Source organism: Larus michahellis, chromosome 4, assembly GCF_964199755.1.
Source record: "Larus michahellis chromosome 4, bLarMic1.1, whole genome shotgun sequence".
Taxonomy (NCBI): Eukaryota; Metazoa; Chordata; class Aves; order Charadriiformes; family Laridae; genus Larus; species Larus michahellis.
Genome location: NC_133899.1, coordinates 22,643,832 through 22,657,767, shown reverse-complemented (window position 1 = coordinate 22,657,767; position 13,936 = coordinate 22,643,832). Strand labels below are relative to the sequence as shown.

The 13,936-nt window shown below is 44.7% G+C and overlaps 1 protein-coding gene across 7 annotated transcripts in view; it reads right to left on the bottom strand.

Moving 5' to 3' along the window:
• Positions 1 to 13,936, bottom strand: part of RANBP10 (RAN binding protein 10) — a 90,269-nt gene that overhangs the window by 58,782 nt on the left and 17,551 nt on the right. For all 7 annotated transcript variants that reach the window (XM_074583418.1, XM_074583421.1, XM_074583422.1 and 4 more), the window contains one exon: positions 8,616 to 8,668. In XM_074583418.1, the coding sequence (XP_074439519.1) occupies positions 8,616 to 8,668 (53 nt within the window). The remainder of the gene's footprint in view (positions 1 to 8,615; positions 8,669 to 13,936) is intronic.

Genomic DNA, 13,936 nt, shown 5'->3' with positions numbered 1-13,936 from the left:
TAATTGGAGGCACACTCAGTCTATAATTAAGGTTTTCAACATACATCTTCAGTGGAGTGATATTTATTTCTATCAAATTAATCTCAGACCACTGCTACCCACACGTTTCTGTAGAATAAAGTTTCACAGAGCTGTTTCAACCTGCGTTACCTGTGCAATCAAGTGGGCCACAGAACAGATCCAAGTTAATAACAACCCCAAAAATCAAGCAGTGCCCCCCCGCCCATTATTATTATTAACCCAATTACGTGACCCAGTTCACATGCAGCCCCACAAACTGGTTTGCAAGGATAAATGAGAGGGTACCAGCAGTGTAAGCCCATTTGTGGATGGGAACTGGCACAGCCAGCTGAAGGACTGCATGTGTCACTAAGTCCTGGAGGTGATTCCATAAGTCGTTTTGAAGGAATGAACACCTATTTATTATTTATTTGAAAAATCAATATCAACCCTATATTATCCTTAACCTGACATATAAAAATTAACTGCCATCCTCTATAATTTAGGGCAGGTACTACATAAGTGATGTCTTTATGAAACTCCTTATCGGTACTACAGTATCTATACGCAAACCACACACCAAAATGAAGATCTAGGTACCATTCAATCTGGGTTATACTTACTGCACAAATAAAATAAAAATAAAATTCCTGACAAGTCACATCTCCTCCTGGCTAGCAACGGGACAGGTTTAACACGGAGTGGCAAGCAGAGCTGGGTTACATACTAATTCTTCATTGAATAACTCCAGCAGGACATGGTATAGACACTACTGCCATTACCCATCTAGCAGAAGTAATGTTAACAGATACAAATTGCCATAAAAAGTATTAAATCTTGAAACAAGTATACATTTTGGTAGCACTTTGATTAAATTACTCAAGTAACCACTTTTATCCCAAAACTCTTATCAGAGTACTCAAAGGTTTCCATGGTGCTTAATCCTAAACAGGACCCAACAAAATGCAAGTGAAAGATACAAGGAAAACAGGCAAAAAAAAAAAATAGGACTATAAGTAATGATCAGATAAAAGCAGACTCAGACCCCTTCTAAGAAATAACAAGGCTTCCTTCAGCCATTCTTGAATAATTGAAAATCTGAGTGGTTTAACTAGAAACCTGAATGGTCTCAAGGTCTCCATGAAGAGCCACAGCAACACTAAGAATGAAACTGGGGTCGAGGGGGGGGTAAAATGAATGTCTCTGTGCTTCTTTACAGCATTATGGAATCACAGAATGGTTCGGGCTGGAAGGGACCTTAAAGATCATCTAGCTCCAACCCCCTGCCCCGGGCAGGGACAACTCCCACCAGCCCAGGTTGCTCCAAGCCCTGTCCAGCCTGGCCTCGAACACCTCCAGGGATGGGGCACTGACAACTTTCCTGCGCAAACTGTTCCAGGGCCTCACCACCCTTACAGGAAAGAATTTCTTCCTGATATCCAATCTACATCTCCCCTCTTGCAGTTTGAGGCCATTACCCAGTGTCCTATCATTACGCTCCCTGATCCAGAGTCCCTCCCCATCCTTCCTGTAGGCCCTCTTTAGGGACTGGAAGGCTGCTATAAGGTCTTCCCGGAGCCTTCTCTTCTCCAGGCTGAACCCCCCCAACTCTCTCAGCCTCTCACAGCAGAGGGGCTCCAGCCCTCTGATCACCTTCGTTCCATTACGCCTTCCTTATGGATAATAACAGAGGGGAGGAACAGAGTTCAGGTTTCTCCATGGCGCTCCAAGGTTCCCTACACCCTCTGAAAGCATCGACCAAGAGCAGCGTCACTTCAATCCGACGTGCACGGTGCACAACAGGCAGCTTGCCCGTAGCCTGGTGCCTGCTCGCTCGGCCTCGCCACATGAAGTCCACACTCTCAGCAGCTTGGACTGCCACCGCCTTCTCGTCCTTTTTTCCACCCATCTGCCTTCCTAATATGTCAACAAGTTGCAATAAGGATAGACTACAGAATTAAAATTCCATTTAAACTAAGAGCAAAACTTTGGTTTGTTCTATTTCCTCAACACAGCTAATAGAGCAGAAGAAAAGGTACATCTGAGGTGTATTTACTAAAGAGACAAGGAAGTGTGAGTATCATTGTACAAGACTTTACTTAGATACCGTATGGAAATCCCATGTGCCGCTTTGGGCAACTATTTTCAGGACAGTTTTAGAAGAGCTTTGGAGCAGGACAAATATCATAAAGTATTTTAAGGCAGAGCTTGATCAGCTCCATAAATAGTTAAACAAACTTAACAAAAATTACTTCTAAATATAGAAAAACCAAGCTGGGTGTCCAAAATGCTGATTTAGCCAGGAGGATCTGAAAGCAGCCTGCATCACTATTTGTTTGCCAGATACTGTTCATGTATTTAATTCCGTCCTTCAGGGCTTTTGCTGGTTGCTCTAGAAGCCACGGGGGAAGACCATTCTTTTCCCAGTTAACCGTCTGCTTCTCCCCTCTCCTTTCTGCGAAAGCCGTAGGAGTTGTGAAAGCCTGGCAAGGGTTTTCCTTTGCCCTTGTTTGCAGCATGGGATAAGAGCCGCTTCCTGCACTTGCTGTGAATTTTAATGTTTTCTTTTACTATAGGGAGTAAGACACCGGTGGCTTGTGATGCATCCAGTGGATAGAGTTCAGAAAAGGTCAACAAGAGTTGACTTCACAAATGAAGAAAACATGACAAACAGGGACAGGGTAAAGATCCAGAGATGTTTGGTCTAGAGAGAAGACCACAAAGCAGCGACAGAGGTCCTCATGTACACAGCTACAAAGAGGAAAAATTAATTATTCTCCACTTCCACATGATCCAAGAGTAATGGACTTAGATACTGACTACATGGGATATTCAGCTTCATCATCAGGAAAAGTTTCCAACACAAGGACAGTGTTGGAAGAAGCTGCCAGAAAGATAATGAAAGGCTGGTTTAGACACACACCTGTCAGGCAGGACTGATGCGTAATTGAATTAGCTTCAGATCAGAGATTTGGTGAGGTCACATCTTCTATAATTGTTATATTTACCACTGGGACTATGTCCTTTAGCACAGGTCCTTCGTTTGTCATTGGAGTCACAGAAAGTGACACCGAAAGCAGAAGCTGATACATGGAAATGAAGTTCTTCAAACACACTTGAAGTAGAAAGATCCCCTGTCAGTCACAGAAAAAAAACCAAACCCCAAACCAAAACCAGCTAGAAGGAACATCCAGAGGTCTCTAACCAAACTTCCCCGCTCACAGCAGGGTTAACTTAAGAGTTAGATCAGGTTGCTGAGAGCCTTGTCCAATTGAGGTTTGAAAATCTCTGAGGGTGGAGCCTCTCCAGTAATCTGTCCCCAGCTCTGATGGGGAATTATACCTTATTTCCCATGAGAATTGTATTTGTTGCAACTAGTGCCCGTTGTGTCTCTTCACCGTACCGTGCACCTCTGAGAAGAGCCTGGGTCCATGTTCTCCATGAGCTCCTTTAGATAATGAAAGGCTGCTACTAGATCCCTTCTCAGCCTCTTCTTCTCGAGGCTGAACAATCCAGGTCCTTTCGTGTCTCACTGATTCCTACAGTACAACATCTACCCAGCCTCTCTTCTCTGGTTGCCCTGGAAGGGAGCACACCTGCCTGAAAAACCCTTGTGAGCCATCCTAGGAGAGAGAGGAGTCCTAGGGGAGAAACCAGTCTCTTTTTCCTCTCAAAGGAAGGAACGGGAAGACAGACTCCTCAAGAGCCTTGCTCCCCTGCTTGCATCTCCTCTGATAACATGCAAGATAGGCTGAGAAGTAGTCAAGTCCCATCTATAAATGTCAACAGAAACCTATCGGCAAGAGGAGAATGCAAAGGAAAGGAAGGGATCTCCAAACAAAGCTAAAACAGAAAGCCCGATCATCATGTTGGTGGCTTACGGAGGATGGATGGCTTTCACAGGGGAGGGCAGCACGGCGAAGTCTTAATTCCCTGTGCTCATTTTTATCTACATGTCTACAGAAAGAGATCACTCACAAGGACCCTCTGCCGAACAAAGACACAGGACAGATGGATAAACTGCTTCTGGTTTTGCTGACTTGGCTTAAGGGATCACAGTCCCAGAAGCCAAACCCCAATACGGAGCAGGTTTCTATACACCAAATTCCACTGGTTCATCTGGCCACACTCAATAGACTTAATTCAAGTCTATAAAACATTCCTGAATTTGAAATCTTCTTCTTTTAATAGGGAGTTTGAAGCAGGCAGGTGGTGAATAAGCCAAGCAGTATCTTTTCATTTGAAAAGTAAGGTGAAAAAATAATCAAAGTTTCATAAACCAAAACACCGGTGAGTGTTGGCACTCCCCTTCAACACACGCAATGCTGCACAGCAGGGCAGGTCAGTTATTAACCAGAGGGTGTTTAAAATCTCTAAAAGTGATTGGTCAGATCCTATCTACGGTGTTTCAGAAACTGAAGCAGGGTATGCCTAAGGGTATGGTTTCACAAGGTTTTACGCTGAATTAAGACCTTGCTGCTACCGTAGAGAATCATCCCTCCTTCCCTCTCTGCCTGGCTGTACGTTCCTGCCAGGTTACCCCCAGAGAGCTAGAACAAATCAAACATTATCTCTCAACAGCATGAAGGACCTGAACCAACGCAGAGGAGAATCATCTCCAGCATGCACATCTCATCCATATTAACGACAGGGACTCCTATCTTCTCCATTTTACGAAGGTTAGGTGAGACCTCTAGCAAACAACCAACGCATTTTCGGATGGGCTCAGAGAAACTTATTGGATCGAGGGCTAAACAACAAAATAAATCAAAAAATTTTAAAAAGGACATTTGAGATGTTACATTCAGGATGCAAAGGTAGGAGGCATTGCTCCACGAGCTCTGAAGGAACCAGCCTGCCACCACCCCAAGACAGCAGAAGAGCAGCAGGCTCCTGCCAGGCCTGAGAGCTGGGCTGGCCACACAGGCAACAAGTGCCAGAGCCAGGGGCTTGCACAAGGGAAGAAGAGGGACTGTGCAGCGGAGAGGAAGGCTCAGGTTTCTCTCCTTTGATGACAGTGAGTTAGATCAGTTCAGCTGTAACATGTAATCTCATCCTCAGATACCAAAATGCTGAGCACACGTGAAAAAAAAAGTTGCATCTGGGGCAAGAAGCGAGCAGACATTTCAATAAAAGTGACTAGTTTAAAGCAGCACATTTATTGGTAAGCGTGGCTAATGTCTTTTAAAAGCTCAAAAAATAATAATATAAAAAAAAAAATCCTCAAGACATGTCAGGGTCACAAAAGCTGGCACTTCAAATGAAAAGCCCACAAAAATTTCAGACCTGCTGATTGAGTTTCAAAGCAGAGCCCACAGAAACCTTGAGTCGTGCAGGGACAGGTCACTCGCCTTTTAAAAGCGGTCCCTGTTCGCAAGGCAGGGAGGGGGTAGCTTAAATAAATGCTCAGGTTGCTCCAACCACGCTTCCAACCTTCTGAGAAAGCTCAGCACCACCCCCACCAGCACGGAGCTGGGCTGAAGCCAAAATAAATTTGGCACAAAGCACAAATGCCCTGACTTGGAACTGGATATGGCCAAAGCGTTTGTTCTTGGGGAAGGGGGGAAAAAGGAGTCTGAGACAGAACCCAGCAGCAAGATTGTTCTTTGAATGAGGGCTGACAGGGTGCCAAGGATCCCCACTGAAAGTGGGAACAAAAAAAAAAAAAGGACCAACTTTGGCTCCCGCACCAGGCTTTGGGCTCCCGAACCACTACTTGCAGTGGGTCACATACTGCCCTGCCAGCACACCAAGTGAAAACTGATCTGTTAAAGCAGAAGTGACTCAGAAAGGGTCTGAGGAGACAAACCTGGCAGGCTTTCAGGTCACAAAAAGTTAAAATTACACTTTGACGTGAAGCCAAGTCAAGACTCCAAAGTCTGTCACTTCTTTGTGAGCTCTCGCTTACTCTGTGCTGCGAAGGACCCCGTAACAGTTAAGCCTGATACATGTTTCTCACTTCAGTGAGAAATATAGCAATATACTATAAAAAAAAAACCCACATCAGACTCGTTCTCCAAAAGCCAGGAAGATAATTATCGAGCTGTAATACAGAGCCATGCAGGTCATTTTACACAGATGATGGGAGATTGACCTAACAATGCCCGCAGAATCACTCTTGGCAGCGTAATCTGCATGTGATCAAACAAACAACAGGTTCATAGGATCAAATTTGTACAACTCATTGCTAAATAAGCACTATCTGAAGTCTCAAGTTCACTTTATGTTTTATTTCACTCGGAGAAAAGAATTCCCCATTCGCCACATACACTCTAGAAATAATAGGCACTTTGAGTCAAACTGGCCACAAAACACTTCCCATGTAGCTCTTGGGCTTTAAAGCCATCATCAGAAGTGGCTTGGCTAATTTTTGTCTCTAAAGGGGGGAAAAAATAATAAATTATGTTGTCTGTTCAATTTCAGGACAGCACAGCTATGGCATTCAGTACACATCATCTCAGGTTAGTATTCAACAGTGTTTTATATATACATATCTATCTCTATATCTGTGTTATAATCCCAGGAGAATCCTAGGTTAAACATAATCCAACCAGCAAGTCTACAGGCCAAATTTACAAGACAATCCCACCCATCTTTCCACTGCACAAGCTGGAGAGTCATTTCTTGAACAGAACATGCTCCCTTAATAGCCAAATAACTCCTCTTCCAAGCAGCCGAGCACTTCAATCCTGGGAAGGGATGATGGGACTAGACTCATGCTTCACCTTGAGCATGCACACAACCCACTCGGGCAGGAGGATTGAGGGGAGAGGGAGTGCAGAGAGAGAGGAGGAGTCTGAAAACTGAGTCCAACGCCTGCTCAAAGGCGGTCTAATTAGACCAGGTTGGTCAAGGCCATGTCCTGCCGAGTCCTAAGTATCTCCAGAGTCAGAGGTTCCACAAGCTCCCTGGGCAGGTCTGAAGTTACCAGAGAAAAACTCATGCAAGGAAGGTTTTGCCCCAGTCAGACCAACAGGTCTCAGGACTTGTCTCTGCCAGTGGCCAAAAGAAGACTCCCAAGGTCCATCAAACATGATCAAAGTGGCACCTGGAAAAGCAAAGCCTCCCTGCAACTGTTAACCATGGTTGTGATTTATGAACGGCCCGCACGCTGCACTGACATCTGTCACTAAAACAACGCTTATTGTTTCACTGGTGAAATTTTAATCGAACTAATTAACTAATGCAATTAGCCTACAATTCCAAATTTCTTCTTTATTCAACACGAAAGGTCCCAAATGCTCCCCTCATGCATTCCAAGATCTCCATGCTTCTCTTCAGTAACAAGAGAAGGCAGGTGTTCCATTGCAAAATTCAGCCGCAGGTTTACAATTAAAAGAACGGGCATCAGGAAGTTATCTGTTCCCTGAAATCATCCAAGGATCCCGGCTGTCTCCGTCTCCTTTTCATCTCCTTGCTGAGACTCCATCTGCAGTCTCAGCGGAATTTCAGAAACAGCTACAGAAATATACATTTCAGAAATTTATAACAGAGCTACGGAATTGGATATTTTGCTAATGGAATAGTCTGGGATTTTGTTCCAGCGCTGCAACATTTTCAACTGGAGGTTGTAAGTAAAAAACCAGCACATTCCGCTCCCTGAATATGCAAGCTACCACAAAGATGAAAGCAAAATCCTCACCGAGAAGCGAATTCACGAGGGCCTTAGCGCAACCCCTACGGAAGCTCATCCTTTTGTTAAGACAGGCACAAAACATTGTCCTGTGCAGATACCAAGATGCGTAATAAGGGCTGAACACACATTGCAGCTTTAAAACAACTCCACCAGAAGCAAACCACTCTCAAGACTGAAAAAAAAAACAAACCACAAACCAAAAACCCAAAAAACAAAAAAGCCCACCACAACTGGGTCCCAGCCGTCATTCATGCTGGGACCTGAAGAACATTTGCTTTCTACCAAACACAGAAAACTTCTAGTTTCAAACCCAGCTTAAAGAATTCCTGCTACAGAAGTCACTGTTGATCCAAATCTCGAAGTTAACAACATCCAACGTATTAATTAAAAATTATAAAAAAAGATTGCCGATTATTTCTTTTGAAAAAGAAGCTACTTCACCAACTTAAAGGATAACCTAAAAACAAACATTTCAAACAAAGTAAGCAACAATATTAACTGGAAATAACACTCCATCCCATTTTTCTAGTTTTTCAGTGGGAAGAGGGAAAGAAGAAAGGAGAGACAATGTGACAGGCCAATTTTCCTGTAATTTCCAGATTTTCATGTAAATTTGTCAAGTGGGATATACAGATTAAATGTCAAATTATTTTGCTACTCGTTTTTCAGAGGCAAAGAAGAGCTTTGCATGTCTGAAAGTTCATCATCTTACCCATTACTCATTAGTTTAATATTAATTTCTATTATCTGCTAAAATCATCGTGGCTACTTTAACACCACCAGTAACTCCGTTTAGGGTAACACTCGATAGTTTGAAACTTCCAGATGTAAGACACTTCCAGTCATGACATTTTATTAATGGAAACACACATGTCACTAATTCATATATACGAGTTAAAAATCTTTATTTCAAATGAACGTTTAACACAGACTTTACCACAGGTTTGATAAACCAAACTGCGTCTTAACAGCGACTTACCAGGAAGCCTGTTCATGTTGACCCCTTGAGCAGAAAGTCCTATTCCCATGTACCTTCAAAAGAAAAACCAAACACAGTATCAGTCAAGCACAGAACGGCTAATCCACGAGATTTCCTGCAGCAGAAATACGGGGGGAAGAAGGGTGGAAAACAAGCCACAAATCATTTAAGGTAAGGATGTTGAAATCACTGAAGACATCCCATTACTTTTTTTTTTTTTTTTTTTTTTTTTTTACACTTCTCTTGAATCCAAGATAAAATGTCAGTCTGCTTTCGTGACCGACAGCTTTCTGGTATACAACTACGGTTACTCTTTAGCTCTTACTTGGTAGGAAAAGGACTGGAAAACAATCAGCGACTAAATTTCTGCATTTGTTTTGTTGTGCTTTTTTTCCCCCCCACACATAAATCAGAAAAAAATATGTATATAGGTGATTAACAAGAGAGTAAAAAAAAAAAAATACATAAGGGAGATGCAGTATATGAGAACAAATGTCGATCCAGCCTAATATATTGTCTCCAAGAATAGCTGGTAGCGGATGCATGGGACAGAGCAAACGGTTTTACTTTCCAAGGACATTCTTCCATTGTCCAACACATATTTTACAGACTTTCCTAAGGAAAAGCTGGTCATTCTATATTTCACAGCCCGACAGATTTTCCTCCATTAATCTGACATCGCATTCTGAACCTTCGTAAGCTCTTTGAAACGGCAACATCCCGCAGCCCCACCATTCCATCGCTGTTCCAGCTAGTTTCGCTCCATACTTGCATTTTCAGAATTGGAAGAGAGGAACAGGATTAACTTTCACAAGGACTTTCAAGTCCTCATTTGTACCCCACTCCCCAGCGGTCTCTTCGCAAGGCTGACTACTCACTGTCTGCTCCGTTGTTCCTGGGATGGAAGGTAATCTCTACCTCTTAACACTCTTGCTACACTGCCAGTCCTCTATCTTCTGTGAGAGCAGGGGGAAACCAGAACCACGCGCATCATTCACAACACAAACACATGGTGATTATTACGGACAACAGTATAATGATGTCCTCTGGTTTGGTTTCTATTCCACCCCCTCCTGGTCTCAATTATTCCATTTATTTTTTGACTGCAGATGAGAACCGAGCTGATTTTTTTCCATGGAACCGGAACACAAAGAATTTGTCCCTGCACTGTAAGAGGCAGCTGAGGGACCATTTTTTGTGTCAAGTTTGGATTGTTCATCCTCCCCGCACGAGAATCATTTTCCAGCCAGCCAGCCTGAACTGCATCTCTCATTTTATCGTGCATAGTCAGCCCTTGATTTTATAACTCTAGTTAGCTTTATATCATCAGCAAGAAAAATCACCTTACTATTCATTTCACTTCCAGGTCATTCATTAAGGTAGTGACCATCAGAGGTGGGATACACGTCCCCGCAGAACCCACGGGCGAGCATCCTCAGCTGCAGGGAGGAGAGGAGGCACAGCACACGCACACACGGGCCACTCATTTCTCTGCCCCGCTTCCCACCCGTCAGCTAATCGCCTAACCGACCATTCAACCACATGAGGTCCTTCATTTTATCCCACAGCTCCTTCACCCTCCTCATGAATTTTTGATACTGGACCTCGCCACGTGGCTTTTGCAAATCCAGGCAGATTGATCTTTACCTACTTCTGCGTTCAACAGGGCACAGCCAGCCTTCGCAAAGGCTCGTCTTCCTCAGTGCAATATTGATGCACGTACCCGCTTTGTTTGTTCCATTTTAGTTAATTTGCGTGGTTTGCGAGTCTCTTAATACCCCCTGGAACCACAGAAACAGCTGCCCTACTTAGTTTGTTTTTAACAAGCTTCCATATTTTTAGGTTACTGCACTTTGAAATTAACACTTACTGTTGGGCTCCTGTTCGTGTAAAGGTATACATTAACCATGTCTAAAAATATTATTTCAGAATTTGACCCCAAAGTTACATTTCTTCAAGCTACGTGGGTTAAGTCTCCTGCAGCAACCATTTCCTGCACTTCATTTTTGTGTTTCAGTCATCATCACCATCCCAATCAAACAGGATGGGAATGGTAATAACTGGGTTTTTTCCTCTTTACACAGGCATTTAAGTCCATAGAGATCTACAATATATATTAATCAGGTTTTAGTCTATGATCTCTTCAACTAGTAGCACCACATCTTCACAAACATGGCCAACGTTGTCTGTCTTGAACACTTCCCCTCTCGGTAGCATGACCTTCCAGAGTTTAAACACTTGAAACCCAGTTTTTACAGTGCTTTAAATTGAGTCAGTCCCTTTAAACATCAGGCTCTATTTCAGAAGTGCTCCAGCTTCCAAAGGATCCAAACCTCTCCTCCTCAGACCAGCCCTTCACTGACACTCCAGAACTGTCCCTCCTCACCTCTCTTCCGGTACTGGTGGGGAAAAGCATTTTGGAGACTGCTACAGCAGGGGTCCTGGTTTTCAATTCCCCATGTAATAGTAAAATGTTTTACATACAGAACCTTTTCTGCTCTTCCCTACACCTTACGCTTATAAACACTTAAAGGGTGGGTGTCAGGAGGATGGGGCCAGGCTCTTCTCAGTGGTGCCCCACGACAGGACAAGGGGTAACAGGCCCAAACTTGAGCACAGGAAGTTCCACCTAAACATGAGGAGGAACTTCTTTGCTGTGAGGGTGGCAGAGCCCTGGCACAGGCTGCCCAGAGAGGTGGTGGAGTCTCCGTCTCTGGAGACATTCCAAACCCACCTGGACGCGTTCCTGTGCCACCTGCTGTGGGTGACCCTGCTCTGGCAGGGGGTTGGACGGGATGATCTCCAGAGGTCCCTTCCAACCCCACCGTTCTGTGATTCAGTACAACAGGGACCACAACCATTGCTTCACGCACAGCAACTGGTACAACATTGAGATGCCTTGGCACAGCTGTGTACTTTGTGTCTGCCAGCTAAGTCCTGATGTCATTCTCCCCAGAGTCACAAACCAGTTATCTATATACCCGACCACTGAAGTGCTAACCATCATATGGGCCGCCTTTTCCCCTTAGCTGGCCCCTGGCCTCTGAGGGTTATTCTCAAAGGAAAATGATACATGATCATGATATGGACAACCTAGTGCTGGGTTTTAAATGGAAAAAGCGTATATTTAGACTAGATATTAGGGAGAGATTCTTTGCTGTGAGTGTGGTGAGCCCCTGGCCCAGGTTGCCCACAGAAGCTGTGGCTGCCCCATCCCTGGAGGGGTTCAAGGCCAGGCTGGACGGGGCTTGGAGCAACCTGGGCTGGTGGGAGGTGTCCCTGCCCAGGGCAGGGGGTGGCACTGGGTGGGCTTCAAGGTCCCTTCCAACCCAAACCATTCTATGGTTCTATGACTTGTACCTTTCCCTCACCCAGCTCAGTGTTTTCCTGCTGCAAGACTAGGGCTCCTCAATTTCATAGTTTCTTGAGGTGAACACTGACTACGCCAACGTAACAGCCAGCTACAACCAAGGAAAGCCAGTCCAGGTCCTTCACCTCTCACCGTGTATAAACTATGTAATTACACGAGCACCAGGAAAGCATAAGTGTTTGATAAAGGAAACAGTAAGAAGATTGCTGAACTAAGAAAAATACCCCAAAGAGGCTTTGGCAGCAGCCAGTTCAGGAGCAGAAGATTTGAACCTCCTGATGGCATTTAGGGCAAACAAATTTATCTCGGAAACACCACAGTCACACAGGACAGATTCCAGGACATTTGGCTAGATTTCCTACTTCTCATCTAGAAGGATAAAAAGAGATTTGTGAGGGTTTCCAAAATATCTAGGATATATGTTATTACGTAGCAAATTTGGTATTCTCTGCAGAAACGCTAAAAGCCTGCAGCCTGTCTACAAAAATAAGAGCTCCAGGCACTCTGCTCATTGAGACAGGGCAGTGGATGCCCCAGTGCAATACAGCATGGACACCGAGCATGCAGGAACGCAAACACGTGTCCTGAGTGTATTTTGCCCTGCTCCAAGTCGCAGGACACAGCTGAAGCGAGTACTTCCTGCAGATGGTAGCCCTAAACTTTAAAATCTGACTGGCCCCACCCTGGAGATAATCCTCATCTCGCTTGGTCACGATGGAGGGAGCCCAAGGGCACCCCCTGCCCTTCCCTTCCACGGGGTAACCAGCTCCTCCAGCACAAACAGGGCTTGTTTCACCTGCGCCGAGGGAACCGTCAGCCAAAGGTGAGCTGGCACTTGCCTGGGCACGCACTCCTCCGAGGAGGGATCAGAGGCTGCCAAGATACAGCCCAACAAAAGACATCCCAAAGGTTTCTGCTGCCACACGCCGTAGAGTAGCCAGGCAAGGTGTACCAAAAGAGTGGAGTGGGGAGGATCCATACAAAATTAAGCCCTGTGTAGTCTGTCCTGATGTAGAAAGCTCAATGGTAAAGACCAGCATCGCTTCAAAAGATACATGAACTGGGCAGAGACAAGGCGAGACTTCCAGGCATTCATCCCAAAGCTTAAACTTGTAGAGGACTATAAGGATGAAAGAATCTATTCTTTAAACTATCTACTCCTCAGTAACCAACAGATAGGAAAAAAAGTTTCACCTGAGAAGGGATGCCCTAACTGCTAGCACCTTTGTTCCACAGAGTCCAGAGGGGACGCTGTTGTTTCTCTTTGTCCCAGGAACTCCTTCGAAACACCCCTGAGCAGAGAGGAGGACAGCACCATGGCAGTTATCAGCTAAGACAACGGCAGCTAGTCACTATTCTGACCTTGTGTGTCACTAAAGAGTTGAGTTTTTTTAAGAACAGAGATTGATTGCTGGTCTCCACTTCCCTATTATGACAAAAAAACCCATGGCCTGCAAAACACCCCACCCAAGAACTCCTCCACACCACCAACTGCCATGAAAAGGACATGGCACCATAGTCAAATTATCAAAACATCTCTGTTCCAGCAGTGGTGAGGTCCTTCCCCAGGAGATCGTAAAGAAACTGTCTTGGTACAAAAAGAAAGTCACCTCATGGACTAGTAAGTGGTTTAAATGACAAAAGATCAAGGATAAGAAAAATGCTTCCAGGAACATAGAGATGAGGTAAAAACATTGTATTACAGGCTCAGAACAAATACCTGTGACCTGAAAAGGAGACTCAGGAAAGCCAAGGAAAAGACAAGGAGAAAGAAAGGGGGAAGGCGGAAAGACCAAGATAATTAAGTGTAAAGAGAACTGCTGCCACCAACCCCACCCTGGGCTGTACTAGCACGAATGCAGGCAGTGGGTCAAGGGAAGGGACCCGCTCCCGTCTGCTCAGCCCCGTGAGTACCGTAGTCAGTCCAGGGCTCTCCAGCACAAGGAGGAGT